The sequence below is a fragment of the Ochotona princeps genome, chromosome 29, assembly GCF_030435755.1.
Source record: "Ochotona princeps isolate mOchPri1 chromosome 29, mOchPri1.hap1, whole genome shotgun sequence".
Taxonomy (NCBI): domain Eukaryota; kingdom Metazoa; phylum Chordata; class Mammalia; order Lagomorpha; family Ochotonidae; genus Ochotona; species Ochotona princeps.
Window position 1 is genome coordinate 5,558,386 of NC_080860.1, and position 27,067 is coordinate 5,585,452.

A 27,067-nucleotide genomic window follows, 5' to 3' on the forward strand; every position below is an offset into this window, starting at 1 on the left:
GGGGGGTAGGTATTTGGCAAAAGAGTTTAGGCTGATATCAAGGAAGTCCTGGGTCTCCATTCCAGCTTCCTTCTAATGTGCTCTCTAGGAAACAGTGGGTGATGGCTCAAGGCTTGGATCCCTGCCATTCCTGCTCAAACTCTAGACTGAATTTTGGGCTGCTGGCATCACCTTGGCCCAGCCTGGTTTGTTGCGGACTGTAGGCATTTGGAGAGTAAATCAGTAAATGGAAGATGTCTTTGTCTCTCTGCCTTTCACAAAACAAGAACTGTGGCACATCAGGTTAAAGCACAGCTTATAATGCTGGCATGACATCTCAGAGCACCAGTTTAGACTTAGCCACTCCAGTTTAATCAGGCTCCCCACCAATGTGCTTGGAAGGCAACAGAAAACAGCCCAGGTGTTTGAGCCCTGCCATCCATGTAGGAGACACAGAATAAGCTCCTAGCTCGAGACTTTGGCCTAACTCAGGGCCAGCTGTTGCAGCCATTTGGGAAGTATACCAGCAAACAGAAAATTCTCCGTCTCTCCTCTGTAACTTTCAAATAAACAAAAATATTTTTTTTCAAATTATACACATACCAATGTTATCAATGATTCAGATTAATTCAACTAACAACGGCTATTAAAAAGCAATGGGTGGGTCTGGTGGCGTGGCCTGGCGGCTAAAGCTCTTTCCTAGAATGCGCCAGGATCCCATATGGGCGCTGCTTCTAATTCCGGCAGCCCCGCTTCCCATCCAGCTCCCTGCTTGCGGCTTGAGAAAACAACTGAGGACCGGCTATTGTGGTCACTTGGGGAGTGAAACATCAGAAGGAAGATCTTCCTCTCTCTCTCTCTCCTCCTCTATATATATCTAACTTTGCAATAAAAATCAATAAATCTTGAAAAAAAATTTAAAAAAAAGAAAAAAAAGAAAGACCCTTGATAGGAGTCCAGAATTTTGAAAAAAGTTATAAGGAACAAGCTTAAAATCAGTTTGGGAGTGCCCGGTGGCGTGGCCTAGCGGCTAAAGTCCTCGCCTTCAACCCGCCGGGATCCCATATGGGCGCCAGTTCTAATCCCGGCAGCTCCACTTCCCATCCAGCTCCCTGCTTGTGGCCTGGGAAAGCAGTCGAGGACGACCCAATGCTTTGGGACCCTGCACCCGAGTGGGAGACCCGGAAGAGGTTCCTGGTTCCCGGCATCAGATTGGCGCAGCACCGGCCCGTTGTGGCTCACTTGGGGAGTGAAACATCGGATGGAAGATCTTCCTCTGTCTCTCCTCCTCTCTGTATATCTGGCTTTCAAAAAAAAAAAAAAAAAAAAATCAGTTGGGGAGTGAAAAATTACTTAACAGAAAAAGCAGCATGGACAAGATTGTTATATGTATTTTTCTGTGATTACCATAATAATGCTGGTTTCTTTTTTCTTCTTTTTCTTTTTCTGTAAACTTAATTTGAATGGTCGCAGGACACTCTCACAGTAACTAGATACCCAAAGGACAAGAGAAACAGTCTGGAAAAAAAAATTCATCAAAAAGATCACATGAATGGTACTTCTTAGCAAGTTAAAGGCAAGGGATTAAAAAGTCATTGGCAGTTTTATACAAATCCCATTATTCTCCCCTCCCTATTTACAATATGCTTTCTCAACACACCTCTCCAAGTCAAGACACCATCTGCCACACAAATGCTAACTTAGAGAGATGCTTATTCAATGCATGTGTGTATACATACACATATATGTGTGAACATATGTAGTATTATCTATAACGTTTATATATACATTATATACCAATGTGTCAGATGTTAGAATTCATTGGCTTTAGGAAGCTCATACATTAGTAGTAGTAAGCAAACAAATTTATAACCAAAATAAAAGATAATGGATTAAAAGTATTTGTGATTCTCTTCCTGTTTTCTCAGGTTGAAAAAGAAGAGTTTCATAATATTCTATTAATTCCTGCAATATTTCATGATGTAGAATGTCTCAGAAATTGGTAAACAACACATAAAAGCAGACGGAGGACTGACAAACTGTCTACTAAATGGCGGGGCTCTGCACTGTGCTGTACTGAGTTAAGCTGCAACCTGCAGTGCTGGCAACACAAAAGGGCACTTGTTCCAGTCAGGGCTGTACCACTTAGATCCAGCTCCCTGTTAATGCATCTGGAAAAAGCAGTGGAGAATGGCTCAAATCCTTGGGTACTCATGTGTGAAACCTGGAAGAAGCTGCAGGCTTCTGGCTTTGGCCTGACCAAGCCCTGGTAAAGATGCCTTAAGGGAACGAAGCAATGAACAGAATGCCTCTCTCGCGCACACACACACTCTCTTTCTTTAAAGACATATTTTATGTATTTGTAAAGTTAGAGAAAGGGAGAGACAGAGAGCAACAGCCAAAGCTAAGCTGATCCAAAGCCAGGTGCCAGAGCTTTCTTCCAGGTCTTCCTCATGGGTTCAGGGGCCCAAGCACTCAGGCCATCTTGTCCTGCTTCCCCAGGTGCATCATTGGGGAGCTGGACCGAAGCAGAGCAGCTGGGTCACAAAGTGGTGCCCATATGGGATGGCAGAATCACAGGGAGTGGCTTACCTCATTAAACCACAGAACCAGCCCCCAGCCATCAGACTGGATAATGGAGGAAAATACCTGGATGTAGAGTGAATCTCAGAAATTAGAAATGCACAAAGTGGGCCCAGCGGCGTGGCCTAGTGGCTAAAGTCCTCGCCTTGAATACACCGGGATCCCATATGGGCACCAGTTCTAATCCCGGCAGCTCCACTTCCCATCCAGCTCCCTGCTTGTGGCCTGGGAAATCAGTCGAGGACGGCCCAGAGCTTTGGGACTCTGCACCCATGTGGGAGACCTGGAAGAGGTTCCAGGTTCCCGGCTTCGGATCGGCACAGCACCGGCCTGTTGCAGCTCACTTGGGGAGTGAATCATTGGACGGAAGATCTTCCTCTCTGTCTCTCCTCCACTCTGTATATGACTTTGTAATTTAAAAAAAAAAAAAAAAAAGAAATGCACAAAGTAAACTTCTGAAAGCATTGTGAACGAAATCTTGACATTATTAGAAAAACTTCGCTTTGAAAATGATTTAAATTTCTTTTCCACTAAGAAAGTAGGTATACGGAATTAAACTGTAAATATAAGGTATCTGTTCATTGTTGAAAAATGAATCAGGCACAGCATTATGGAAAAAAAATCACCCAGTTTAGTAAAAAAAACAAAGGCATACCTCAACAAAGAAGACTAGATTTTCTAGAAGTACAGGATGCGTTTTCAAGCTACCATCTTTAACTTCTAAGAGGTCACCTTTACATTTACTAAAGACATCTGAAAACAGAAAAAAGTTTTAATCAGCTTTTATTTCAATGATATTTTTAAGAACACATTATACAACCTAGTATAGGACAAATATAAAAGCTTAATCAAGGAAAGCCTTTTTTTTTTTTTTTCCATTTATTTCATTCTGAGCCAAACAGCAAACGGTATTTCCTTTAAGCTTAAAAAAAGCCATATCACAGGCTTGGCACAGTAGCCTAGAGGTTAAAATCCTCGCCTTGCAAGCGCCAGGATCCTATATGGGTGCCAATTCATGTCTCGGCAGCCCCACTTCCCATCCAGCTCCCTGCTTGTCACCTAGAAAGGTGTTGCGATCCTGCACCTGCATGGGAGACCCAGAAGTTGTTTCTGTTTCCTGGCTTCAAATCGGCTCAGCCCCGGCCGTTGAGGCCACACGGGGAGTGAATCAGCACACAGAAGATCTTCTTTTTTCTATGTTTCTCCTTCTCTTTGTATACCTGACTTTCCAATAAAATTAATAAATCTTAAAACACAAAAAAGACATATTGCCCGGTGTGATACCCTAGTGGCTAAATCCTTGACTTGTAAAAACCGGGATCCCATATGGATGCCGGTTTATGTTCCAGCCGCTCCACTTCCTATCCAACTCCGTTTGTGGCCTGGAAAAGCAGTGGGGAACGACCAAAACCTTAGGATCCTGCACCAGTGTGGGAGACCCGGCAGAGGCTGTTGGCTTCCTATCAGCTTAGCTCTGGACGGTGCAGCCCAGTACAGCCACTTGGGAAATGAACCAGCGGAAGAAAGATCTTTCAGATCTCTGTCTCTCCTTCTCTCTGTATGTATGACTTTGCAATTTAAAAAAAAAAAATCTTAAAAAAATTTATTTATTTGACAGCAGAGTTACAGAAAAGCAAAGACAAACAGAAAGAGAAATCTACCATCTGCTAGTTCACTCCCAGACAGCTACAATGATCAGCACTGGACCAGGCTGAAGCCAGGGCCGGGGACTTCATTTGTGTCCCCCAAATAAGTGGCAGATTCAAAGACTTTGACAATCTTCTGCTACATTTTCCAGGACATTAGCAGGGAGTTGCATGGGAAGTGGAGTACCCAGGACTTGAACCAGTGTTCATATGGCATGTCGGACCTCAGGCAACAACAGGTTTACCAACTTTGCCAAAAATGTCGTTTATAATCTACTACTTTGTTAGCAAAACAAAGAAAGGAAGAAATACAAAAAGAAGAAGAAATAAAACTGCCTTTTGAACAGTAAAGTCTAAAGACAGTAAAGACACGGAAGAGGCTCCGTGTTCCTGGCTTTGGATCAGCACAGCTCCGGCCACTGAGGTCACTTGGGGAGTGAATCAACGAATGGAAGCTCTTCCTCTCTGTATATTTGACTTTCCAATAAAAAATAAGTAAATCTTAAAAAAAAAAAAAAACCTGGCCCACTGCCTGATGCCCAGATGTAATAACAATTACCTTTTAATTGTTCTAGTAGAGACTTAAGACCATTCTCTATACGCTTCTGGATCTCCACTGTATCTTCTGAAACAGAAAAATAAAAAATAAAAACCATTTATAAAGTAACATAATGACATCAGAAAAATACCCGTTTCCTTTCCTCATAAGACTCAAAGATATCCAAATTTCACTAAGACAAACATGAAAAGAGGAAAGAAGAGAAAAACAATAGACATGATTTTTCTGACAAAGGTGTAATCTAAAATTCTCTAGAATTAGAATATATGTTAAGATAAATAAACTTCATGTACACTAATGTGCACCCTGGCAGACAGGCGATGGCTTAAAGGCCCTACACCCATGTGGGAGACTCTGAAGAAGCTCTTGGCTCTCAGCTTCAGATCAGTCCAGGTCTAACCACAGAGGCCAGCAGGAAAATGAACCAGTGAACAGAAGGTCTCTCTCGCACTCGCTCTCTCTCTCTCTCTCTGTAATTCGACTTTCAAGTAAAATAAATAAAAGAAAGCAACTGTTTTTAAAGATGGCAATGATTTAAGCTTCTAAAACATTAGACCAGTGGCACTGTAAGCTAATTCTCCGCCTGCAAGTGCTGGCATCCCATATAGGCATTGGTTATTTCCCTGCTGCTTCACTTCCAATCCAGCTTCCTCCTGTGGCCTGGAAAAAGTAGTGGACAATGGCCCAAGGCCTTGGGCCCCTGCACCCATGTGGGAGGTCAGGAAGAAGTTTTGGACCAGCTCGGTTTTGGCCATCGTGGCCACTTGAGAAGTGAACCAGTGGATGAAAGATCTTCCTGAGTCTCTCCTTCTCTCTGTAAAATCTGCCTTTCTAATAAAAACTGATCTTAACAACAACAAAGTATTATACTGTACACTGTTGACTATGCCCTCTTACAAGTGAAGCTAATATTTTTTTTTTTTTAAAGATTTATTATTATTGGAAAGCCAGCGAGGAGGAAAGACAGAGAGGAAGATCTTCCATCCGATGTTTCACTCCCCAAGTGAGCCGCAATGGGCCGGTGCTGCGCCAATCCGATGCCGGGAACCTGGAACCTCTTCCAGGTCTCCCACATGGGTGCAGGGTCCGAAAGCCCTGGGCTGTCCTCAACTGATTTCCCAGGCCACAAAGCAGGGAGCTGGATGGGAAGTGGAGCTGCCAGGATTAGAACCGGCGCCCATATGGGATCCCAGGGCATTCAAGGCGAGGACTTTAGCCACTAGGCCACGCCGCTGGGCCCCGAAGCTAATATTTTTATAATATCTCCCATCTAATCCAAGCTTTTTAAACTATCTGAGGTTATGAATGTTTTACTGCATTTTCTAACTTTTCAGTGACAAATACCCTTCAAACATCAATGCAAGTGAACACTTACCTATGCCATTGGTATCCAGCTCATAAACATCATTAACAAGATAGAAAGAACTTATCTGGCACTGAGAACAGCCAGAATTGAAGAATCCACCCATTCTGGTAGGTACGGGACCCAGGAAGGGATACTGTGAAGAAAGGGGGAAGTGTGTCCTTTAGTGTCTTCTGTCATACAATGTAAGAAAGCAAGGCACTTCTAACAACTGCATAAAAAGATACTGCAGCGATTCTGTTAAAAGTCATTAATCAGCAAATAAATCATTACAGGAAATGCAGAAATCTAGTCTTAATTGTCTGACATCTATTAATAATTCACCATTACTAGAAGTTCTTTCACTTTTCCACACTGCCCAAATGGGAGGGTCTGTAACTCGTTGCATCTATCATGGTGCTGTTTTTCCTACAGATGCTGCAAACTTGGACAAAATAATGTGCTTTCACTGTCCATTTCAAATGCCTGCTGTTAACAATACAGTCGTAAACATGATTGCAGCCTTCACAGCAAATATTCACTTGTGATACCTGGATTTCCTTCTCTATAAATCGCTTTCCTGTCTCCATGGCCACCTCTAGCTGTTGAAGTAGCAAGCGCAGAATATCAATCCGAGTGGAAACTCCATTTTCTGCAGTCTTTTCCGAGTTCCTTGGCTCCGCAGGGTGGCTAAGACTGGGAAGTCCACTGATCAGCCTCAACGTTAAGGAACGAATTTTTAGCCACATCGTCTCCTCTTCCAAAGAAAGTTTCTTGTGTTCTTCAGAAACGTCCCTTAAACAGAAATATCCCCAAGCCATCCGTTTTATTTAATCTGTGTAGCCTTCACATATTTCCTAATACCCTTTCACTAATCAAGAGTCCATTAATGATACCAGTTGTCTTTTACCTGTTGAATGATCTGGGAGAAGCAAAAATCTAAATCCTTATTTCATTACTGATAAAATGGGAATGAAAACCTACCAAAACAAGCACTTCCACGTTACACAATGTAAGTAATACATTATACAAACTATTGAAACCGTCCTCTGCAGCTTTTCCCAGATCTGTGTTACCAGAGCTGGATCAGAAATGGAACAGTCAGGACGTGCCGTAGGGAATGCCGGCATCCTGGACAGAGGGTTTTACACACTGTGCCGCAGTACTGGCCCCCGTGTTAACTCTTCCACACATTATTATGAAAAGTTACAGTGTATAATAGGATTTAAAACAAGTATTGTGAACCATTCTGTTTAATTTGATGAGTTATATAAGTACTTGTTATGTTTGCATTTATCATTTTGCAAAAGTCTAAAAGGATCTGTACCAAGCTTGTCAACACTGAAGGTATGTGGTTATCATACTACTTTTCCTTCTGTTTTGTGTTTCTCTGATGCCACCATCCCCTATGGCACGTCCTGACTGTTCCATTTCTGATCCAGCTCTGGTAACACAGATCTGGGAAAAGCTGCAGAGGATGGTTCAGGTGTCTGTGTCCCTATCGCCAACAAAGGAGACCTGGGCAAAGCTCCTGGCTGCAACCCAACTCAGTGTAGGCCATTGCAGCTGTCTAGGGAGTAAACTAGCAGAGGAAAGGCATCTTCCCCCACTCACTGTAACCAACTATGAAGACAAAGCAAATCTTAAAACAACAACAACAAAAAAGGAGGTAACATAGCAGGCCTATAACTATCTTATTTGGAAAGGGCCAGCTTTGCATGCTGGCTTGTGTCTAGAAAGTTTGCACTCCAACAGCGTCAAAATGGCTAGCGGTGTGCTATTCTGATGGTCCAAACTGAGCAGTCTGTCAGAACTACCATTTTTCTCCTGGGAGTCTGAATTTTAGTGTATGCTAGTCACAGAACACAACCACATTGGACTCCAAGTTTCCAGTAGGTGTCCCTGTGGAGAAACACTGCCAATCTTTCAATTTTTTTGGTGCTGGAAGCACATCTGGAAACAGACAGCAAATACATTCATAGAATTCTCTAGACTGTATCAGTGCCTTCCCATCTTTCTGGCCATGTTATGCATCCTTTTGGCATAATAAACCATAGCCTGAGTGCAACCTTACACTAAGTGCCTTTAATCCTTATGCTGAATCACGAAATGTGGCCTTGGTAACCTACACCTCACAGCCTTCTCAGAACGACTCACAGGCACAGCTCTGCAAGACCATGCATTGGTTTCATTAGGTTCTACCTTCCTGGAAGAGATCTGCTAAATTAGATGCTATATGGCAGGGGCTGGCATTGTGATAAAGTGGGTCAAGCTATCAGTTGCAATAGCAGCATCCATATCAGAATGCTTTTTTTAAAAAATTATTTATTTTTATTAGAAAGGCAGATTTACAGAGAAAAGGATCTTCCATTTGCTGCTTCACTCCTCAATGGCTACAATGTCCAGAGCTGAGCTGATCTGAAGCCAGACAGCCTCCTCCAGCTCTCCGATATGGGTGCAGGCTCCCAGGCCATCCTCAGCTTTCACAAGAAGTAAACAAGGAGCTTCACTGAAAGTGGACCAGCTGGTACATAAACCAGCACCTCTAAGAATACCAGTGCTTGAAGGTACAGGATTAGCCTGTTGAGCCGCAGCACCAACCCATGTATTCTTTTGATTTAGCTCCCTTACAATGCATGTAGGAAGGCAGCAGAAGATGGCCCAAGCACTAGGTCCTTGCCATCACAAGGGAGACCGGGATGGAATTCCTGGTTCCTGACCTCAGCATGGCCCAGACCTGGCTGTGTGGCCATTTGTGCAGTGGACTAGCACACAGAAGATCTCTCTGTTACTCTCTGCAATAAAATCTTTAAATAAATAAAGAAAAGGTATATGGCACTTTTAATTTGTGATACCCATCAGTAACATTCATATAGAAAAGTAGATCTTTGCAGAGCCAGAGCCATCAGCGGCTTCACTTTCTGGGGTCTGGGGAATGGCGCTCAGGGCTGTATGAGTGGGCCTAAGATCACACACGTGTTTTGGGGCCAAGGGTGGGTGTGGAGCGAAGCAGGTAAAGGCCCCAGGCTAGTGTGGTATACCTGTGGGCTGTGCCTGGGGTCTTGCGCATGCACTTGTGTCCCAGGCAAGTGCAGAGATAAGGTCCTAGATCGGAGGGCGTGTGCCAGAGGACCGGGTCTCGGAATCTATGATCTCATGCTTCTGGTTTACAGGCAGAGCTCCAGGCTAGCATGCCACCCCACCAGAAGACTGGGCTTGGGAAGACCAGCATGGGAAAACCATATGCCCCTCCCCAGGCTTAGAGATTACGATTGCTCAGGCGTGCATGTGAGAGATGGAGAACCACTGAGGGAGTATGTTGCAGGTGAGGAATGACTTCTGGGGGATGTCCACTGACAAGCGCACTATATGTGTAGGTAAGCAAAGCAGCTGACACCAAGTAGTTTGGAGGGAGCAAGCTGCAGGACCTTTCTGAGTCAGACTAATGCACCCATGTGGGAGACCAGAGTTGGTCCAGTCACAACTGACCACCACTGACCATTACCCACAAGTGCATACAAAAGTTAGGCTTGGGGGACTACCTGGCAGGGTTAGATCACAGTATCCACCAGTAAGTGTCCAAACAGGGGAAGGATCATGATCATGTTAACACCATGACACTGACCGGCACACAAGAGAACCAGGTGTGGGAGCAGATTCTGTGAGGGATATGTGGGCCAACCCCTGTGGAACTGCAATTCCTGCTGGTTTGCTTAAGAGCTGGAGGTAGTGACCAGCTAAGAAAGGCATGGCCATGGAACCCTCCAACACTAATGGGTACTGAGGGTTGGGAACAGGTAAGGGTGGTCCAGGTTGCAGCACCTGCAGTTGCACCCAAGAATTGGGAGGGGCTGGGCTGGGCCACAACATCCACCCAGTGGCTAGAGAGCCGTGGACGGCATACCCAGATGACATGGAAGATATGGCAGTATACTGGAGCCTGCAGAGGACATCTGGTACCATAGCAGAGGATGAAGGGCAGAACAAAAACTGGTCAACTACCCCAGCCAAGCATTGACAACAAACATCTGTGCGAAAAGAGGTTCTAAGGTAGACTATGTCAGGGGGTAGGTGCACAGCATTTCAGAACTACGGAAACCACTTGAGCAGAACTCCTGGAGCATGCTCCACATCAGGGACCCTGAGATGACATCAGATGGCTGTTCCCCATCCCTGGGTACTGAGGCAGTTGGGAGGCTGGATGTGGCTTCTCCCCTTAATTCCCTCCTTCCCTCAAATGCAGGAAGAAAAAGAAAATTTGGAAACAATGATCTCATCTACCTTCCCCTGAATCCTCAACGCTTTCCCACCTGAATTAACTAAATAAACAACAAAATAAATTTTTTTTAAATTAAATTTAAAAAAAAGTAGATCATGTTTTCCAACCCTTATAAATGGCACAGCAATAACCAATTTCCATACAACTTTGCTGATCACAAAGATAAACATTTTACCAAAGATTTCCTTATTTATTTATAAGTCAGAATCACAGAGAGAGGGTGAGACACAGAGACAGAGGTCTTACACCTTGATACATCTCCCAGCCTGAAGCTAGGTCACCCACATGGGTGCAGCGGTGCAAATACTAGGGCCATCTTTTGCTGCTTTTCCCAGGCCACTAATAGGGAGCTAGACTGGAAGTGGAGCAGCTTGGACACAATCCATCCAGTGCCCATATGGGATGCTATTACTCTAAGTGGCAGCTTTATCTGCCATGCTACAATGCCAATCATAAGCATTATCTTTTTTTGTTAAAGTTAAGAACTATTGGCATTAAGTACATTTAAAAAAATCTTGCAATGCCCTTTGCCCAGCTGGTTCTAGTCCCAGCTATTCCACTTTCCATCCAACTCCTTGCTTGTCGCTTGGGAAAGCTGTAGAGGATTGCCTAAACCCTTGGGATCCAATACCCGTGCCAGAGACCCAGAAAAAGCTCCTAGCTCCTGGCTTGGCTCCAGCCACTGTAGACATATGGAGAATGAACCAGCAACTGGAAGACCTTTCTGTCTATTCCCTCTGTAAATCGGCCTTTCAAATAAAAAGAATTAAGTCTTAAATAATAACAAACTATTGGAGGGCAAAACGCAAGTTACCTGTCTTTCGGATCCCAGCTGAAGAAAACATTTAAGTCTCTGTTGTCCCGCAAATCTTCCCAGGGAATGTCGTCTTCTTCTGGCCCAAGATTCATTGACTTTATACTTTCTGCTAAGCTAGTTGATCTGTGACAAAGAAAATTAATTTATGGACTATTTCAACAATGAACTACAAAAACCTCTTTCCTATACTAGGGACAGGAAGGAAAGAACCTATCTACCACTGAGTAAAAAGGAGGAGAGGCCAGTGTTGAGGCTCCACAGCATAAGCATCTGCACCCCACATCAGAGCACTGGGTTTCAGTCCCAGCTGCACTGACAATTCCAGCTTGCTGCTGAAGCAAACCCTCCAGGGCGGCAGGGATTATAGCTCAAGTCCTTGGGTCTCTGCCACATACACGGGACACCCACACGGAGTCACAGCTCCTTGCATTTGGGGAAGCAAAAGAAAGAACTGAAAGTCTCTCCCTTTCAAGAAAACCATGTAGGTTGGCATGGGATGCCAGCATCTCCAGTAACCGATTCCCTATGAGAAACCTGCACACTCCCCAGATTCTTGCTGCTGGTTGGCTGCTGCTAGCATCGGGAGAACCAGCCAACAGACGGGAGCTCTGTTTCTATTGGACCAAAGATGTTGCTGTCATTTCCCATGACGTGCATGATATTCTCTGTTCCTGTCTTGTCTTTCTCTTTTAGAATTATTCCTTATCTTCACTGGCTAACGACACCCATGAGCCCATTGACCCTTTAGGTCCTTTCTAGCTCTTACGCAATACTTACATATTTGCTTCAAGTAGAAGGTCTAAGAGCATCCGCTCAGTACGGACTTGTGCAAAATGAAGAGAATTATTCAGCCTGTTCCTAAAAGCGATAAACTCGGGGATCTTCTCAAACGCACCATATTTGTAAGCTTGAATAATATATTCTGAGGTCTGAGAAGGAAACACATCACCTTGGTATAAATATTTCACAGGTTATGCAAAGTAAGCAAGCCTTGCCAGACAAAAAAGACTCACTAAAGTTAAATAAGGTTCTGAAGCTTGCATTTCTTAAGATGTTGGATAATAAATAGAACATCAGCTTTTAAAACAATATTATTTTCCTTGCTTTCTGTACCAGTCACGTATGTTCTTTACTAACATCACTAATCCTAACTCAGTTGCTGCTACCATCACATGGAGCTCTCGTAGCAGTCATGTCTTCTAATTCAACAAGACTGGAGATTCTGTTATGCTGCATCAGTCAAAAGCCTGGTTAGAGCCACTCTGTGAGGGATGTCACTCTGTAAGGGATGTCACTCCGTATTTTTCTGCATCCAAGAGAAGCTAGGTTTCATACAAAGGTTCCAAAGACACAAAAATAATATAATCAGTCCCTTACCCCAAATAAAACATAAAGCTGCTCTGTGGCTTTGTTCTCTCACTATCAAAGACACAGGGCACGTGCATTCCACCCGGACAGAGACACCAACAGAAGACCTACAAAAACTTCTATTGTAATCCACTGTGAAGACAGAAAAACTTCAAGAACCACATGTCTTGTCCACTCAGCTACATAAAACCTCGGTTAGAATGTCCACCATCTAAAAAAAGAGCTCACCACATGTGCTTTAACTGTGGATGACACATCTAACACAGATGAAATGTTACAGAGCAGACACAAGATAAAGAATTCTGCACAGAAATCCTGGCACAGTAGGGGAAATGTCACGGCTATGGGCTTGTAACATCAGGAACAAAAGATGGGAAATCTCCCCTTTGAGCAAAGCTGACGCTCAAAGCTGATGTCTGCCCCAAAGATTCTCCTAAGATAAAACTTTTTGCATAGCCTCACTTAGCTCTGTCCCCATTTCCATTACATCTGAATAACTTGCCCAGAAGGAAAATAGGCCAATAGTCAACAACATACCCTCTGATACACAGCCTCGCAGGGTTCATTTCAGGCCGCGGGATTGTGCCGCGGGCGCTAATTCAACTGCATTCGACGCGGCTTTTAAACCCCCATGGGACACATCGGCGAGATGTTTGCCTGCAGTATCTGGAGAAATTAAAGACGGACGGACACAAGAAAATTAAAAAGATTACTTGTGATCCTGCAGGTTTAAAGGACTATCTGAAAAAGCCTGAGTGTACCTTTTAGCTTTAGTAAAGGTCAGTGATACACCCCATCAGAAACAGGCCATGCGAATGCCTGTCCCATGGCCCCACTGACTTGGAAAACATGGCAAAGTTTTCTTACTATCAGCCCTTGCAATAGCAACTTAACAGCATGAAAAAATTGGCTGTTAGTAACATATAATTTGGCAAATAATCAGGATCAAAAGATGACTTCAGTGATTACAATCAAATTTACAAATTATGGTTCAAAAATGTGCTACTTTTAAAACAGAAAACCCTGTCTTACAAATATAGAGGCAGTCTCAGTTTCCAAGTGGCAAGTAAATACTACTCTATAAAAAAAAGACAACAGCTTTAAAAAATACTAATAATAAGGGCACCAAGAAGGTGGCTGCAGTTGCTGGGCTGGTCCTTCTAAGACAGTCCTCCTTGAAGCCTGCAGTAAGGCACCACAGCAGAGTTAGCCACACGAGGGCCCGGGAAGAGACCAGGAAGACAAAGGCTGTGAACATGAACCTCACTGAAGAAGCAGCTTCTGGGCGGAACTGCAGGTAAAAGGGGAAGCCTGCAGTATATGTTGTCTAGACCTTCAGGTCATTTAAGTATCAATAGGTGATGTAGATCCCATATGCATTCCTGAAATGAACCCTGGTCCCTGCAAACACTGGCTAAATACAGACAGGAAACTGAATAATGATCGTTATTACAACCTAAAAGTTATTTTGAAGGGAAATTTTAAAAAGCATACATATCAGTGACTTTTAGTGATAATGAAAATCTTGTACTGACTTTTACACTGTTAAAAACATTAAGATGACAGCAATGATCTTTCTGGATAGAAAACCCCCATAGCCACCTTCCAGATATGACTCTCAACTGCCCAGCACAAAGCCTTACTAAAAAGAACACTGGGCTTTCCACTAATGGAACAAATATGTCCTTTCAAAGAGTGAGTTCAAAATTGAAAAACATAAGTCACCTAAGAAGACACATCCAGGGAGCTCCAAAATAAGAGTGCAAGGCAGAGAGCCAGAGCTCAGCTTTGCAGAGTATTTCCAGCACGATGCACAGAAGTTTAATGCACACAGAAGGACATCACCACCACCACCACCTCTTGAGCTCTAACATTCGCTGAGGAAACAGTACAACTACGGTCTACTTTCTCACTGTGGGGTCTTGGGCATCAACGTCAAGATGCATTTTTCTTTTCTTTTGGCCCCAGAACACCCCCCAAGTATATGCTTCCATATGTTTAAATCAGCTTCATGTTCTTGGTAGTGATAAACATAAGCCTCAACCAGAGCCCCGGTCCCAGACCAACAAGATACTATAATTCTTCTTTTTTTAATCAGATTCAACATCAGAGAAATTATAGTCATTCCTGCCACACACAACCATCAGCAAAATATTGAAGGACTCAAAAGCTCACTGAGGACAACACACCCTACTGCCCAGCGTGTGACCAGCTTCTCGGCCTGTTACACCACTTCGTGTCTCTCTTTACTTTTCAAACCAACTCTTCATATACAATATTTTGCTTAACAACGAGAAAACCATTTAAATTACACATAATTGTACATATAACTTCATTATACATTAGTTTATATTTTATTATGCATAGCTTTAATTATAAGGTAATGTGCTCTTAATGACCAAATGGCCATGAATAAAATGGCTCTTCTGGAATACTATACTGAAAACTAGATGAACTCATTATTGCTACTGCTTCAAAATTACTAGGGGGGGGGGGAGGAAACTTTGCAAGTTATTCTCCAGTAAATGCAATGTATCTGTAGCTTCTTGATAAGTACAGACATAACAGCCAGAACAACAAAACCTGAGGAACATAATTCTTTGATTGCTTTGTTGGTAAAATTTCTTGAAATCAAAGGGGGCCAGAGATGCTGGGAAGACAATGAAAACTCAACTGCTCATTCATGATAAGTGTCTTTGGAAGTGTAGTATGTTGGAGATGCGTTCTGCTTACTAAGCCAGAGCAGAACTTCCTGAACTTTGGGCTCAGAGGGCCATCAGAAGCTGTGCTGCAAAATGAAGTCTCGGGTCTGGCACAAGTAGCCTAGTGGCTAAAGTCCTTGCTTTGAACATGCGGGAATCCCATATGGGTGTCAGTTTGCATCCCGGTGGTCTCACTTCCCTTCCAGCTCCCTGCTTGTGGCCTGAGAAAGTCGTTTTAGGACAGCTCAAAGCCTTGGGACCCTCCACCCACATAGGAGATCCCCTCTCCAGAAGAGGCTCCAGTCTCCTGGCTTCAGATCGGCTCAGCTCGGACTGTTACGGCCACTTGAGGAATGAATCAGCAGGTGGAAGGTCTTCCTCTTTCTCTCCTCCACTCAGTATATCTGACTTTACAATAAAATAAGCCCATTAGACCATGCCCTGATGCTTGTCACAAATACCAAAAGCTAAGAAGAAATCTTTATGAAAACTGTTCAGAAATAACACGTCTACTTAATCATTCTTAAAGATGGAAGACAGACTCAGCATAGTTGTTATAGCTACAAAATAATTTTTTTAAAGTTTCCCATGAGTGTTTGTTGCCCCCTCCAAAAAACTTTAAAGCTGCCATGCCAAGTTCCTCAGCTGCTGGAAGACCACAAGAATCTAGTTATAGGTAGATATCTGACAGGGTCAAATTCCAGGCAAAGAGTCTGAGAAGGACACAGTGGGCACTCTAAAGACAGGACTTACCTCCACATTCACTCGTGGATAGTTTTGTAGAGTCTGCCATCTGAATAGAGATATGTAAGAAACACCTGCTTCCCATGGGTCAACAGGGAGTGGACTCCAGCCTGCTTAGTGGTGTAAAGCTCATCCTTTTTCTTTATGGCACTGGTAAGTTCTACCTTATTTCCCGCTCCTTTAGACAGCACACAGGGCAGGTATCTGGACGCTGTGATGCTAGCCATGTCTAGCTAGGTTTCACATCCAGCTCCAGACCCCGAGTTAGGCTTATATCACCTATGGGGACGATCTGTGGGGCATGCCCAGCAATCTGCTGCCCAATCTGGCTAGCGTAGACATCTGGGGAGTGAAGCTGCAAAGGAGAGCTGAGTGCCTGCTTCTCCGAAATAAACAAAAATGTAAAAGGACACATAAGAGTACTTCAAAAAGTTCAGAGAAAAAGAATTACAAGATAATGTTCATTCTCCAGGAACATCTTGAAAGCCCTTCGTACCACTGATCTATTTCTTGAAACGTCCTTCATTTGGTCAATTTTAGAATTATTTAAAAAAAAGTAAGCAATCTCACTTTTCGCAAAGAGCACAGTGGTATGATATACATAAGGTATTACATAGCATACCACACTACAAATTTCAACGGGCTTTTTCTTATGTACTTAGAAAGTCTCTTAGAAATAAATCACAGAAAAAATCTAGAGACATAATCATCCCCAATCTGGAAATACCGAGTTTTAAATGCAGCTCTCCAAGGCTCTCTCAAATGCACTCACTCTACCTAACAATCTCACACAGCGAGCCAGAGCCCGAGCGCATGTGCTGATACAACCTTGTGGCATGAGGCAACACACTTTCCCATTGGTGTGAAGCCGGCAGGCCAAGACCACAGGAAAACAAAAACAAAAAAACAAACAAAAAATTGGTTTCTCACTTACATCTTTCTGGTTGGAGTGGAAAAACCTGAGCGCGAAGTTACAGGCCTGGGATGCAGCAGCATACTGACCTAGAGATTCGGCGTATCGGGTCAAAAGGTAACTAGGTCAGAAGGAAACAAACAAAAAAAATATACGTTACACTTACCTACCTCCAGTATGAAATACTACACTCAAAATTAGTATAGCAAAGAAATATCTGGCATAAGGAAATATTAAAACATTCCATCATAGACAAGATCTAATTCACATAATAAAATTTAACAAGAAAAAACAGGAAGTGGGCCTGGCATGGTAGCTAAGTGGCTGAAGTCCTTGCCTATCCACATGCCAGGATCCCATATGGGTGCCAGTTCTAATCCCGGCTGCTCCACTTCCAGCTCCCCGCCTGTGGCTTGAGAAAGCAGTCGAGGACAGCTCAAAGCCTTGGGACCCTGCACTCACATAGGAGACCCGGAAGAGGTTCCAGGTTCCTGGCTCCTGGCCCCGCATCAGATAGGCTCAACTCCGGCTGTTGCAGCCGCTTGGTGAATGAACCAGTAGATGAAGAACTTTCTCTCTGTATCTCTTTCTCTCTCTATATATACATATATATCTGCCTTTCCAATAAAAATAAATAAATCTTTTTTAAAAAGAGGAAGCAAAGTTGATTTGGTTTTCTGTGAACTTTGTGCTATGCTATCCACCGGAATAGAAGTTGCTCCTGAGTAATCAGAAAGAGTCAAAATAAAAATTCAAAAGGAACATGGGTTTAAGACCCTTGTGTTAGCCTCAACTACACGGTACAAGTAGACCCCAGAATAACGTGTGCTAAAAACAAGGGTTTCCACATATATGCCTACTGGCTATCACTTAGAGAAATGCTCTTTAATATTTCTGAGTTGTATAAATTTTTAAATTGTATAAATTTTTAAGATGCTAGGAGATATAAAATTCTTCAGCCTTGCAATAGATGACTGTTGCTCCGTTCAAGGTTCAAAACAATGCTACTGCTAAATCTGAAGGTAAAAGTGTTCCCAGCACCCACACACTTGTATATTCAGAGTATATACTACCAACCCAATGGTGTCATGCTGGATATGCTTAGCATCAAGGCTCGAGTAAAGATCCACCACTGGTTCAAATGCACCCAGCATACAGTAGATTCGAACAAGCAGCAACTTGAATTGTGCGTTGGAAGGACTATGGGTTAGCCCTTCTTCCAGCAAAGTCAGAGCCTGCCATACAGCAGACTCATCACCTAAAAGCAACATAAAGCATTATCCATGGATCTTGATGTCAAACATAGTCATCTTCCCTAAGATTCTGACTTTAGAGCCCAGCACAATGGACAAGTGGCTAAAATCATCACTTTGGATACGTTGGGATTCCATAAGGGTGCAGATTTTGTCCCGGCTACTCCATTTCCCATCCAGCTCCCTCCTCCTGCTTGTGGCCTGGGAAGCAGTACAAAATAACCCAAAGCCTTGGGACCTTGCACCCATACGAGAAACCCAGGAGAAGCTCCTGGCTCTTGGTTTTGGATAGGCTCAGTTCTACCCATTGTGACAACTTGGGAAGTGAACCAGTGGAAGGAAGATGTTTTTTTCTGTCTCTCCTTCTCTCAGTAAAACTGCCTTTCCAGTAAAAATAAATAAACCTAAAAGTAGTCTGCCTTAAAAAATATATTTGAGTTTAGATACCAGAGAACGAGTTTTAGACTAACACCTGTAACCAAAACAAACAACTCTCAACAGCCATGTCAGTTCTTCAACACCTCCAATGGCAAAAGCAATGTAGAGCACAAGAGGCCAGGTCTTGCAGGGAAAGTTACAGAATTTAGCAGGACCTCAGATTCTGCCAATAGATGGACTACAAAAAAATTAAATGCACCAGACTGACCACTGCAATATTTTTCTCTAATCTCTCAGATATTCTCCATAGGCATCATCTCTCTGTGTTATACATCTGTACTACAAGGATGTAACATATGCTCTTCGAAAGTTAACAATCAAAATTATTTGACAGCCTACATAATTCCAAAAATTACATTAAAAAGTATATTCACCACAACGTTATATTTGCCGATCCTCCTTTAAGATACATCTAAGGAAAATATTATGAAATGGAGATAAAACTTCATATTACAAAATAATTGAACTACTTAATGATGGGAGGAGAAATAAATAACTATGGTAACAGCCTTGCTCAGCTCTGGCTGTGACAGTCATTTGCACAGTGAGTTAGCACTCCGTCTCTTCTTTCTCTCTGTAAACTCTGCTTTTCTGGGCCTGGTACGTTAGCCTAGTGGCTAAAATCCTCGCCTTTGCATGCACTGGGATTCCATATAGGAACCAGTTCATGTCCTGGAGACCCCTCCTGCCACCCAACTTCCTACTCCTGACCTGGGGGAGCAGTAATGGACGCTGAACTCACATAGAATCGGCTCAGCTCCAGCTACTGCGGCAACTCTGGGAATAAAACAGCAACAAAAGATTTTTCTCTCTGTATCTCCTTCTCTCATTATATCTGTCTTTCCAATAAAAATAAATAGTATAAAATAAATTTTAAAAATTATTTTGATTACAGGGAATGAGGAAAAACTGAAGACAAAGGTTCTCCTATAGAAGGATCCTAGAGACGGGTAGGGAAGGAAGATCTAAAACCAAGTCTAATGCGTGGACTACATAATCCATCCAGGGAAACTGTTTTACAATCAATATAAAAACAGAAGGTAAAGCTCAACTGAAACCACCCACCTGACTCTCTCCATACGTCAATCAGCACGTGGACAGCAAGGAGACAGTAATAATCAGAAAACTGCAATTCTGTTTTCAAACAGGATTTCCCTACGGGGGAAGAAAAACACATTCACTTTTAATGATTCATATAATGCTGAAATAAAAGGAGTTCCAAGTGACACACGGTAAGCCTCGGGGCGGCAGGGGCAGCGGCAGGGTTCAGGTCACCTAGCCTGGCCTACAAGAATATGTCTTCAGTGAAAAATGTGGAGCAATGGATACAGACTCTGATGCCCATGGAGAGTATGGCCCGTGTTGTACCGCAGCAGAAAAAGGAGAGCAGAACAAATTGGACAACTATGCCAGCCAGATGGGCGGAATGGGGAGACCTGAGGTTGAACAGGCCAGTCAACAGACACTGAGGGCTGCAGAATGCCTGAATCAGCGAAATCGACCGCACTTCAGAGTTATCCAAACCACCTGGGCACAACCCTTGGAACATGCACACATTGGGACCCTGGGTTGGTATTGTGTGGGGGTTCCCCATTCCTGGATAGTGGGACATTTAGGAGGCTGGGTGTGGCTTCCCTCTTGATCTCGCCCATACCCCCAGAAACAGGAAGAAAAAATAGCAAATTTGGAAACAATGTTTTCACCCACTTTTTCCTAACCCTTGATCCTTCCCACCCTGATAAACCATGTAATCACTACAAAAAAAATTTTTTTTAAAGATAAAGTGATATGAGGAAAAAAGATTTAAAAAAAAAATCATCAGAACAGAGTCACCTATTAAAAAAAAAAAAACAAAATCAAAGGATTCTAGAACAGAAGGAAGAATTTGGAGCAAAGGTCAGATCCAAGATGTCCCAAATGGACAGCTTAAAGATTTAGGAATTTAAGTGACGCGAACATGGCACTAAGGGCTATGTATAACTAAATTTCACACTTTATATTCCTAACACACATACAAGTTCAGGCCACACATACAGCAAAGTCCAGGCCAATGTGAAAACCATCAACTTCTTTTTCTCTTCATCTGAGACACAAAAATGACATAAAAGAGAAAAACTCGGCCTGGCATGGTGGCCCAGTGACTAAAGTCCTTTCCTTGCATGCACCAGGATCCCATATGGGTGCTGGTTCGTAATGCGGCCACTCCAGTTCCCATCCATCTACCTCCTTGCTTGTGGACTAGGAAAACAGCAGAGGATGACTAAAAGCCTTGGAACCCTGCAAACACGTGGGAGACCCAGAAGTTCCTGGATTTGGATTGGCTCAGCACTAGCTACTGTAGCCACTCACAGAGTGAACCAGCAGACAGAAGATCTTTCTGTTTCTCCTCCTGTGTAAATCTGATTTTCCAATGAAAATAAATAAATCTTAAAAAAAAAAAAGAAAAAAAGAAAAAACCTTCCCAATTGGGATTCTCTCCTGCAATAGTCACGGGCTGGGGACCAAAGCCAGAAGCCCAGAGTTCAAACCACAGCCCCATATGTGCAGCAGGGCCCAACCACTTGCGACATCCCTAGCACCCTCGAGAAGCTGAGAAACTGCACTGGCAGGAAACTGGAGTCAAGGGCAAAGCCATTTATAAACCCAAGACACTCTGAATAAGTGGCTAGGCCAAGCACCTGTTTCCAACTTGCAAACTAAATACATATCTTACAGTTTATACTATCCCTTTTGTTTACCTACACATTCTATATAAAGAATATTCAGGCAGGTCAGCATGTTGGCTCAACTAATCCTCTACCTCCAAGCACCACATTCAGCGTGGGCACGGATTCGTGTCTTGGCTGCTCTGTTTGCCACATGGCTACCCGCTTGTAGCCTGGGAAAGCAGCTGAGAATGGCTAAGGCACTTGGGACCCTGCAATCACATGGAACACACAGAAGAAGCTCCTGGTTTCAGACCAGCTCAACCCCGACCTTTGTGGCCACCTGGTTAGTGAACCAGTGGATGGAAGATCTTTCTATCTGTAAATCTGACTTTCCAATAACATAAACATAACTTCAATAAATAAATATTAAAATTTTAAATATTAACGCCTGTAAGAAGAAAATGTGACAATTCATGTACATGGTGCAATTCATATAGATTCCCATGTAATAAGAACCTTTCACATTGTAATGCATCGAGTCCTGTCCCCTCACCAAACTCAAGAAAGCAGGGTGCTAACAGTATTGCCTTCAAATCTTGGCCACTCAGAGAACTAGTGTATATTTTGAAAGGTTGCTCACCAAACTCCAATCCATGCTGGTACCTTAACATCAATTCTCTGACCACATTCCACTTTTGGCTTTTCTCCATGCTGTGGTACAAGCCCAGTAATCTTGTCAGCTGCACCACGCACAAATGCTGCTGCAGGGCCCGGATGTCGGCGGGCAGGGCTGGCTTGTCTTCTGTTGGCGTCGACAGGGGAACAGCTCCAAGTAACTGATTAATAAACTGCAAAGGGGAGAAGGGGAGAGGAGCACAGATCTCAACACAAGCTCATCCTTAGCGGGCCATCTTTAACAGCAATGGAGATGGTCTGGTGGCACCCCACTTCCTACTGACCAACACCTACCAAGTTCCAACAAAATAAAACACACAATCACACAATGCTGGTGAAACTGACACTCAGAATGATCACATTAACAAAATACAAACTAAAGCAGTTTAAAAACTTAGGAAACTGAACAAAAGGTTACTAAAAAAGTAAAAAGTAAAGAAGAAAATCTGAGTATTACATTGATACACAAATTCATAAAGGAGAATGTATACACTAAAAATAATAGATTCTTCAGATTAAACTTTGTATTTTGATTCACACTCAGGTTTTAAGAAATAATATGAAGAGATCCTAGTGAAAATTCATACAGACTCATCTAAGGCTAATACAGTGCCTGAAAATGATTTCAAATGCTTAAACTTGTTTTTTAAAAAATCCTAGGGCCTAGAGCCTCGTAAGCGCCAGGATCCCATATGGACACCGGTTCTAATTCCAGCAGCCCCGCTTCCCATCCAGCTCCCTGCTTGTGGCCTGGGAAAGCAGACAAGGGTAGCCCAAAGCCTTGGGACCCTGCACCCTAGTGGGAAACCCAGAGGAGGCTTTGGGCTCCTGGTTTTGGATTGGCTCAGCTCCAACTGTTGCAACTGCTTGGGGAATGAATCCTTTCCGTTTCTCCTCCTCTCTATATCTAACTTTACGATAGAAATAAGTAAATCTTGAAAAAAAAATCCTACACACTAGCTCTGATTACATATTTATTAAGCACATTCTTATTTTTGTTCCCTTTTAACATCCAGGCAAGAGAACTATAAGGAATCTAAAACATAAAGACCAAGAATATATGAAGATGTAATGCAATGTAATTAATGAATAAATGAATATTAAAGAAAAAAAAAAAAAGAGAAAGGGTGAGACCAATCAAAAAAAAAAAAAAAAAAAAAGAATATATGAAGAAATAACAGAAAGCAAAAATGTTCAACAATTCAAAAGATAGAAAGCACCAACGTACATGGTTAATACTAACTGTTATACAGGCCCAGAGAGGTGCAGTCAAACAGTATGCAACAATTAGGCCACCAACAAACAGCAGCCCTTATAGAGCCTTGGATGACTCAGACACCTTCCAACAAAAGAATCACGGAGACTCAGAAATTAGGGGGACCCGGCCCAGTGGCCTGGCAGCTAAAGTCCTCGCCTTGAACACACCAGGATCCCATATGGACGTCAATTCTAATCCCGACAGCTCCACTTCCCATCCAGCTCCCTGCTTGTGGCCTGGGAAAGCAGTTAAGGACGGCCCAAAGCTTTGGGACCCTGCACCTGTGTGGGAGACCTGGAAGAGGTTCCTGGTTCCCGGCTTCAGATCGGCGTAGCACTGGCCATTGCGGCTCACTTGGGGAGTGAATCATCGGATGGAAGATCTTCCTCTCTGTCTCTCCTCCTCTCTGTATATCTGACTTTGTAATGAAAATAAAATAAATCTTAAAAAAAAAAATTAGGGGGCATCAGATGCTCTCCAAAGGTAAACATGCCAATGGAATGGAAATTGACCTGATTAAATTCTAAGCAGCAGCCGTGGGCCAGTGCTGCAATGGCACAGCAGGTGACGCTGCCTGTGGCACCTATATCCCATATTGAGCATCCCATATGCCATATGGACACTGGTTAAACTCCAGACTGCCCCACATCTGATCCAGCTCTCAACCAATGAACCTGGGAAGGCAGCAGAGGATGGTCCGAGTGCTTCGGCCATCCCTGTGGAACATGCAGAGGAAGCTTGCACCCCTAGCTTTAGACCAATTTATCTCGAGCTGTTCTGGCAACGAAGGAGTAAACCAGTGGATGAAGATGACTAATCAGTCTCTCTCTTTCTCTCTCTCTCCCCAACTCTGCCTTACAAATAAATTAAAAAAAAAAAAAAAGGCCCTGTCCCCAAGTCAGCCAGTCTAACTAGGATAATAGAACAACAACAAAAAGTTAAGTCTAAGAGAGTTAACCACTATATACAAACTGCTTCAGCAATGAATAATACTTAGCAATAAAAATACAAAAAACAGGGCTACTTCCAATTTGGCTCCCCTGCCAACGTGCTTAGGAAACCAGACACTGCTGCCAAACGCTTGAACCTATTTCTCATGCAGGTGACCTGGATGGAGTTCTGGGCTCCCATCATGCTCAGTTCTGGCTATTGTGACCATCAGAGAAGGAACCAGCGGATGGAAGACTCTCTCCCACCTCTTCTTATATTTTTATTTTTAAAGATAATATTTTTTTAGAAAGTCAGATTTAGTGAGAGAAGGACAGAGAGAAAGATCTTCCATCTGCTGGTTCACTCCCCAAGTGCTACAACCCAGAGCTGAGTCAATCCAAAGCCAGGAGCCAGGAAATTCTTCTGGGTCTCCCACAATGGTGGAGGGTCCCAAGGCTTTGGGTCATCTTTTACTGCTGGCGAAAACTTTAACCACTAGGCTACCAGGCCGGGCACCTCACCAATTTCTATATAGCCCTTTTAAATAAACAAGTCTTGGTCCCAGAGCAATAGTTCAATGGCTAAATCCTCACCTTGCAAGCGCCAGGAACCTACATGGGTACTGGCTCTTGTCCGGCCTACCTCACCTCTCTTCCAGTTGCCTGATTGTCAACTAGGAAAGCAGTAAAAGATGGCCCAAAGGCTTGGGACCCTGAACCCATATGGTGGGCCCAGAAGAAGCTTCTACCTCCTGGCTTTAGAATGGCTCAGCTCTGGCCTTTGTGTCCACTTGGGGAAAGGACCAGCAGAGAGAAAGCCTCTCTCTCTATAAATCTGTCTGTCAGGGCTGGTAGAAGCTAACCCTCTACCTGTAGCTTCAGATGGGCCCAGTTTTGGCCCTTGGCCCAATCTGAGGAGGGTTCCAGTAAATGAAAGATTCTGGGTCCTTCTGCCCACTCTCACTGTTACTCTTTCAAGTGAAGAAAAAAAATAAATCTTCAAAGAAACAAAAATTCTGCCACCACTGTGTTAGCACACCAGAGTACCCACTTTGTCAGGGTGGTTACCATAACTCATGTTCATCATTCCCAAACAATCAACAAGAGCACCTACTCCAATTCTGAAATGTTACTTACTTTTGTACACTGTGTAGCAGGCAAGAGGTCAACAAACACCTTAAGGTCAGTAAAACAACAAGGTTTATCTCCAAATTTTTTGAAATATTGGAACATTAACTCTTCTGGATCACCTAAGAAAGGGGAGGAAATCACCATGCTAGTCACAGACTGAAGAAATTCCTAGTGTAAGTTAGAGATCTAATTTGAAAACATTTATTTCAAATAATTTAAAATTTTGCTTGACCGTTGAAGGAAAATAATGGCCAGGAAATAGCTTGCCAGTTTCAAAATATGCAAATATTAAAACTGTCAAACACACACACACATACAGTCTTCAATCGCAGCTGGCACTGACTCCATGTGTAAAACTGCCTTTTGCCACAACAGAACTCCATACGGATGCTGGTTAGGTTCTGGTCTTTCCACTTCTGATCCAGCTCCCTGCTGACAAGCCTGGGTCCCTACACCTCGGTGGAAGACCCGGAAGACCCTGGCTCCTGCCTACATGCATTCAGCTCCAGCCTTTGCAGCTACCTGGGGAGCGAACCAGTGGTTTTAAGATAATTCTCTATCTCTCCATCTCTCTGTTATTAGGGCTTTCAAATAAGTAATCTTCCAACAAAAATTAGAATATCTTAAAAACAGTTTAATTTCCCTGAAATTCAAATATTTCACAGAAGCGAGTTTGGGCCCAGTATAATAGCCTAATGGTAAAGTCCTCGCCTTGTATGGGTGCCAGTTCGTGTCTGGTTGCTCCACTTCCCATCCAGCTCCCTGTTTGTGGCCTGGGAAAGCAGTTGAGGACGACCCAAATCCTTGGGACCCTGCACCTGCGTGGGAGACCCGGAAGCAGCTCCTGGCTTCAGATCGATGCAGAACTGGCTACTGCGGTCACTTGTCACTTGAGGAGTGAATCACCAGACAGAAGACCTTCCTCTCTCTGCTCTCTGTATATCTGACTTTGCAATAAAAAATAAGTAAATCTTTAAAAAAAAAAAAAAGATGGCCCAAAACCTTGGGACCCTGCACCTGTGTGGGTGACCCAGAGGAAGCTCCTTGCTCCTGACTGGCTCAGCTACGGTTGTTGGGGCCACCTGGAGAGTGAACCAGTGGAAAGATCCTTCTCTGACTCTTTTTCTCTCTGCATATTTGACTTTCTAATAAAAATAAATAAATCTTCAAAAAAAGAATTGAGATTTTTAAAAATTCCTTTATTAAAGTTGTGGTTTAACATTTATTACATTTTACAGAATATAGGGCAAGATTTCAATGTTTCTATATGACATGAACAGAGCATACAGACTATAAGCCTTTCCATTTCCCTACGCGTGTATATGTGTGTTGGCAGGCTACCAGTTCCTAGAAGCAGGGATTTTTTTTTTTTACCTTTCATTTATTCTTCAATTGCTATTGCTTTGTTACTTAAACAACAAAAAAATAAACAAACAAAAAAAAAACACCCTTATGCTCCTGTTCCCATGGCCTTTGCAATTCTTTTTTTTAATGTTTTTACATTTTATTATTTTTATCATTTTATGATACAGTTCCATAGGCTCCTGTTATTTTGAAGCAGGGATTTTTAAACTGAAGACCTTGAAAGATTTTAGTTCTCAGTTCCTATTCACATTTACATGGTTTAATCATATTTTCATGTGACTGTTACTCTAACTGGGCCCGGCCCAGTGGCCTAGTGGCTAAAGTCCTTGCCTTGAACTCACCGGGATCCCATATGGGTGCCAGTTCTAATTCTGGCAGCTCCACTTCCCATCCAGCTCCCTGCTTGTGGCCTGGGAAAGCAGTCGAGGACGGCCCAAA

At 43.1% G+C, this 27,067-nt stretch overlaps 1 protein-coding gene across 4 annotated transcripts in view; it reads right to left on the bottom strand.

Annotated features, from left to right (window-relative positions):
* NAA25 (N-alpha-acetyltransferase 25, NatB auxiliary subunit) overlaps positions 1-27,067 on the bottom strand; it is a 56,184-nt gene that overhangs the window by 6,934 nt on the left and 22,183 nt on the right. For all 4 annotated transcript variants that reach the window (XM_058656475.1, XM_058656474.1, XM_058656476.1 and 1 more), the window contains 12 exons: positions 25,271-25,383; positions 21,912-22,119; positions 19,689-19,778; positions 18,010-18,190; positions 16,954-17,053; positions 11,983-12,134; positions 11,203-11,328; positions 6,661-6,904; positions 6,143-6,266; positions 4,768-4,833; positions 3,218-3,315; positions 1,387-1,497 (listed from right to left, as the gene is read on the bottom strand). In XM_058656475.1, coding sequence (XP_058512458.1) covers positions 1,387-1,497; positions 3,218-3,315; positions 4,768-4,833; positions 6,143-6,266; positions 6,661-6,904; positions 11,203-11,328; positions 11,983-12,134; positions 16,954-17,053; positions 18,010-18,190; positions 19,689-19,778; positions 21,912-22,119; positions 25,271-25,383 — 1,613 coding nt within the window. The remainder of the gene's footprint in view (positions 1-1,386; positions 1,498-3,217; positions 3,316-4,767; positions 4,834-6,142; positions 6,267-6,660; positions 6,905-11,202; positions 11,329-11,982; positions 12,135-16,953; positions 17,054-18,009; positions 18,191-19,688; positions 19,779-21,911; positions 22,120-25,270; positions 25,384-27,067) is intronic.